The sequence below is a fragment of the Erigeron canadensis genome, chromosome 5 (genome assembly GCF_010389155.1).
Source record: "Erigeron canadensis isolate Cc75 chromosome 5, C_canadensis_v1, whole genome shotgun sequence".
NCBI classification, from domain to species: Eukaryota; Viridiplantae; Streptophyta; class Magnoliopsida; order Asterales; family Asteraceae; genus Erigeron; species Erigeron canadensis.
In genome coordinates, this window is record NC_057765.1 from 36,089,511 (window position 1) to 36,094,971 (window position 5,461).

The following is a 5,461-nucleotide window of genomic DNA, read 5'->3' on the forward strand; positions in this document are numbered from 1 at the left end:
ACATTCATTCTACATCTTTTGAATTAGATTAAACAAAAATTAAAACATTTTGTATGTATCAAGCCCTGAAAAATAGAACAACCAACAATGATGGTAGGCGTTTGTACACTATTTATTTTTCTTACAGTTTTTAACTTTTTCCCCGTTGGATCTTCAGATGTATTTTATTTGTTTTTTGCATTATTAACTTTCTAGGCATTTGTTGAACTCAAGTTCATTCGGTTTCGCTTTTGGTTATGTAAAGTGTGCAGTTAGAGATTGCATGTTGGACTCAAGTTCAATCAATTCATACTTTTGTCAAACTTTTGGCTGTATATATATGTTTGCATATTACTAAACTATTTATATGGTTCACATTATGTAATTTTAATGAAATATGTTCGCTACCTCTTCTTCATGTATAAAGGTTATTATATAGTTTTTTAGTCAACTCGCGCATCGTGCGGGGTCAAAACCTAGTATATATATATATATTTATATATATTTGATGAAATATTAAATTATATCAATGTAAAATATTTTTATTACTTAATTTATTTATATATTTTAAATCAAAGTCATATATAACACAAAACAAAATCAGTGACAATCAAAATTTAATTAGAAAAAGATATCAAAATATCACAATAAGACTTTCAAAGTTGATAGGGATAAGGGAGGTGGCACTGTGGACCTGTAGTATAGTTTATTACGAGTAGTATAGATTTTGGAACTATTCGCAAGTAAACAGTCAACACATTTAGTCAAAGTCAACTATCTTATGCAAAAGTAAAAGGAACTTTCCCGCATGGCATACAAATACACCACATATACAAGATTAATTTTTATTTTTTTTAATTTTTGTTATGTCCGATTAAAAGGTGCTAATACAAATACAAGAGCTTAATCTTAATTTTAGTCTTAATATATATAAAAGAGATAATTAATCGCTTATTAACCAATCCTATTATTTATACTTTTGTAATATCCGTTTATGTCATTAACCTATTTACAGTATAATATTAAAAATCTATATTTAATAGCTAAATTTTTTTTGTATGTGTTTTAGTTGCTATTTGACATGGACATCAACTGTTTGATTAAATGCCTGGGTGAGTTGAGTAAAAGCGCTGCCATGTTCGACTCCAACTACCAACATACATTTTATTTTAATTCTACTGTTTTTATCAACCTTTTCATTTTATTAATTATTATTATTAATAATAATAAAGTATATACTAGTATTAAATTCGTGCAAATGATTTAACAAACGTTGCTTCACAAAAATAACAATACCATGTCCAGAGTTCAGTTGTAAAAATAATATATAAATAGATCACATAGATGGTATGAAATAGTATAAATAATTAGATGATCAAACCCATCTAAATTGATCACACTAGTGATCCTGCTGCATACTCTTGTGGTACAGGAAGATCAAGTTCCGAGCAAACAAAACGAACGATCTCTCCTGTCAATTCCCCGGAATGCAACTTATTGAAGGTCACACTCATCGCAAAACGATTGTTTATGTCACAGTATCCTGTAGATCCACCAAAACCCGCATGACTAATCCCAATTATAGAACCGTCGGTTGTTTTAGCCGTGTTAAACCCAAGCCCAAACATCCCATTTGGAAGGATTAAATCCTTATAATCTCCACGTCCCAAGAAGGCGTCATGAATTTTCTCTTTGGAGTTATTAAAGATTTTAGTCTCAACTTCATCAGTTTTCTTGGAAGGAAACATGGGGTTGTGAGGGTGGCTTCCGAGTGGTGGGAGGGAAGAGGAATGGCGTGGTGGGCCTACACCACCGTCCACGAGAGTTGCATAGTAACGAGCCAATGCACGAGCTGAAAAGTGTCCATTTGCAGCTGGTATGATGGCACGACGAACATTGAGGGTGTTGGATATCGTGGCAATGTTGGAAATCGAGCTGAACGAGCTTTTGGTAGTCACGAAGTCTATAGTTTCGATCAGTTTGACATACCAACTTATAACATCTGCATCTATTGTAACAGTTGCAAGACGAGATTCCACACCTGAAACGAGTGCAAAAACCAAACATCTTATCAGTAATCAGCACTTGGATTTTTAGTATTTGGTAAGTTGTGACGTACAGAGAAAACTGTGGGAAGTCATACCGGGTGGAATGCCTATATAAAACTCGCCTTCAACATTAAGGGGACGAACAAAAGCTTCCTCAAGAATCTCTTGAAACTTCTTCCCAGATGCTTTCTGCTCATTCAATAATGTAGAGTAATAATCCAACCCAAATCCAGGATGATAAATCTTAAGAACAAAGATATTAATCATCCATCTATATCTTTATTCATCAATTGCTCTTCATCTTAAATTTCCATTTACAAGGGAGTGTTAGTGAATATATGTTCAGTTAAGTATGACTCGGGCCAATTGCATACATGGTTCAGTGTCAATCTGGGTTTAACATATTGACGAATCTAATTGTGATTCGCAATATTTCATTATTCTACAAAGAAGACAGAAGGGACATATAATGGTACCTCAATGATTCCTCCACATAGCCAACCATATGATAACGAATGATAAAACTGGAAATGACCAGGTTCAGTCTCGGGTGCAGCCACAACAATGTGTTTTAGACACTCGTCAAAGTTACAAAATAATGTTGGATCATCTTCAGCAACGGTACCAAGAACATTATGGAGACCAGACGTATGATTAAGAATATGATTAACCTGCGGGAGAAATGTCCCATGGCATCCTTTAATGTGGTTATACAGTTACAAATGTATAAATATAAATAACATATACAAACGAAGAGGATCAGATAAAAAAACCCGTTTGGATGTTCCTTCCACCCCTCGATCTTGCATAATATTTGTCACTACGTCATTTTGACATGGTTATGTGGTTTTGAACAAACAATATTAAGCAATCAACTATCTTGTGCAATCTTAGTCAACAAAGTGTTTGAACGTGTGTTCCGTCGCATAAAGTAGTACTATTAAGATAATCAGTTTTCAAATTGTAGATCCAAATAACTTATACGAGTATAAGAAAAGGAGATAAGAATTGGAAACGTGAGAACCTTTATTTGATCTTTTCCATTTGTACCAAACTCGGGCCAAATGTTTGTAACATTTTCATCAAGCTTGAGTTTCCTACAATGAAAATGCGCATTATCATCATTTCCTTCGGATGACATATAACTACATAGCTACTTTCACTAATGTATAAAGCATACAAATTGGATATCGATCTGGATAAGATACATAAATTTCTGATTAAACATAATAGCTAATGTCGTAAAAATTCCCAAAAGTCCCTCTAGTTAGCCCATATGTTTTGTGAGGTGAATCTATCTATAGAAAACTAACTTTTGAATCAAGTACCAATCAATACTCATACACAAAAAACATTCCAAATATTTGGACAAAAAGTGTTTCGGGCTATCACAATATGAACCCCTTCAAAATTAGTCCTATACTCGTATTTTTTTTACCTAACCCATTTAGATACATGACACGACCTGGCAGAGAAGGAGAACAAACATACATACCCTTTATCAGCCAGCCAGTGTACCATTCCTGCTGTGACCCCCTTAGTGACAGAAAAACATGGAAATAAGGTATCGGGCTGAACGGGTCGTGGGTCATCTTTTCCAAGCACTCCAGCTGCAGTATCAATGATTACTTTCCCATCTTTGTAAGCACATACCTAATATACAAATAATAATTAACAAGCACTTGTGTAAAATAAGCAAGTGTATAGTAGCATGGGTTCAAAGTCTGTCCGTTTGGATGTTACTGTAAATTTTCAAATCATCTAACAACTAACTCGTCACCCTAGAGGCCTAGACTAACAATGGTCATTCAATTTGAAAACATATACATATAATAATCAAAATATTCATTTGTTTATCTAAACATTAAAAAAGTGAAAATTATTGTGTACTAGGTAGTTAAAAAAAACCGCACCTGGATTCCAAGTATTTTATCAGCATTTCCTAACTCAACCAAGAATTGTCTCAGTTTTGCCTCAACATTTGAATTTACTGAACTGTCATATAACCAATTTGCATTTGAGGCCGATCCAGTATTACTCATGTTGCTCTCCGTGGCTGTATAACAAAAATACAATTTTGCTTCTTTACTCTTTTTATCTGCACTATTTTTGGTACTACTTTATGTTATCTTGTTTTCACTATTTATGTTGCTGTCAGACTGTTAGTGATTGTGACATGCATATAAATTTGCTTTCTATCGTCTCATCTCTATCTTTATTTATTGTTGCACCACTCTACTTTATATTGTCTTGTCTTCACTATTTTGTATCGGGTCTTTTTAATCGTCATTTTGATTTTTCTGTTGTTATCATTCACGAACATATAGAGTTTTTAACTTAAAAGGTGTTTTGTAAAGAAAATAATTACCAAAATAGTGTATTTAGAAAAATATTTTATTTAAGTATTTTAACACTATTAAACCATTTTTTATAATATCTGTCATTTTTTTCCCATTTTTCCCTTAACTCATCTGCTAGTCCTCATCAAAATTACTTAATATTAATGTATACAAAAAATTTTAACATCAAGCAAATTTCACTGTATAATTGTCTGACTCCAATTATAGACTTTGAAGATTTACCAACCACTTGTCACGCGTATAACTCTCGTCACTATATTCGGAACCCAAATGTAACATCGGTTGTTCGAATATAAATCTTTATATTATATTAAATAAAAAATAATTGTTGTAACATATCATTCCATAATTATTGCTTATTTGTCACATCCAAATTATTTTTTAATATTAAGTTTTTTTTTTCAATTTACTTATGATGTCATAAACACTCTTATTCTTAAAATTTATTGCATTTTTGTTTTTGTTATTTTATAAAAAAAATTTAGAGATATATATTTTTTAATTTGTTTAGAAAATAACTCATTGTCTTATAAGTTTCATCGTCTAAATAACTTTATCATAACATATTTTTAATTATTCACATATTATGCGAGTTAATAAACTAATTATAACTTATAAGATATACTATTTTGAGGAGACAAGTGTTCTTATACTATCGTAACTTCGATGGCGAAGATGCGATTTTATAAAACTTTGATTGATATGCCCAGGTTAAACCCGGGTTAATTAGCTAGTAAGGCATCTAAACACCCTCTTTGGCAGATCGAATACAAATAAGGCTTCTGCCTTCTTGCTTGTTGTTCCTATTTCGACCATGCCACAAGATCGAAAAGAAACTGAAAGATATTAGAGATATAAAGACCTAATTGTCTTGGCTTTAATTCTAAGTAATTATTTTGATGTTATTGTTTTGGTTTCTTTTTTCTTAGTCAAAAATACATTAAAGTATCGTAAATAATATAAAAGTCATGAAAATGTGTTTGGAGTCATGTTGAAATCACAACAAGTTTTCTCACATATAGCGGTTTAGATTTGCTTTCGAACTTTTATTATAAGATGTGATTATAAAGAAAA

At 31.9% G+C, this 5,461-nt stretch overlaps 1 protein-coding gene across 1 annotated transcript; it reads right to left on the reverse strand.

Moving 5' to 3' along the window:
* Nucleotides 1-1,238: 1,238 nt before the first annotated feature.
* Nucleotides 1,239-4,139, reverse strand: LOC122600449. Its single transcript, XM_043773161.1, has 6 exons — nucleotides 3,941-4,139; nucleotides 3,523-3,680; nucleotides 3,052-3,124; nucleotides 2,504-2,698; nucleotides 2,123-2,216; nucleotides 1,239-2,020 (listed from the first exon to the last, which is right to left on the reverse strand). The coding sequence occupies exons 1-6, from the start codon at nucleotides 4,067-4,069 to the stop codon at nucleotides 1,374-1,376; spliced, it is 1,296 nt and encodes a 431-aa protein (XP_043629096.1). The 5' UTR covers nucleotides 4,070-4,139; the 3' UTR covers nucleotides 1,239-1,373.
* Nucleotides 4,140-5,461: the final 1,322 nt, after the last annotated feature.

What these genes read in the sequence shown, in the direction of transcription:
- LOC122600449 (XM_043773161.1), bottom strand. Translation starts at nt 4,069, where the DNA reads ATGAGTAATACTGGATCGGCCTCAAATGCAAATTGGTTATATGACAGT. An exon ending in ATGGAAAAGATCAAATAAAG is followed by an intron (nt 2,699 to 3,051) that starts GTTCTCACGTTT and finishes TTTCTCCCGCAG; the next exon opens with GTTAATCATATTCTTAATCA. An exon ending in TATGTGGAGGAATCATTGAG is followed by an intron (nt 2,217 to 2,503) that starts GTACCATTATAT and finishes TTGAATGAGCAG; the next exon opens with AAAGCATCTGGGAAGAAGTT.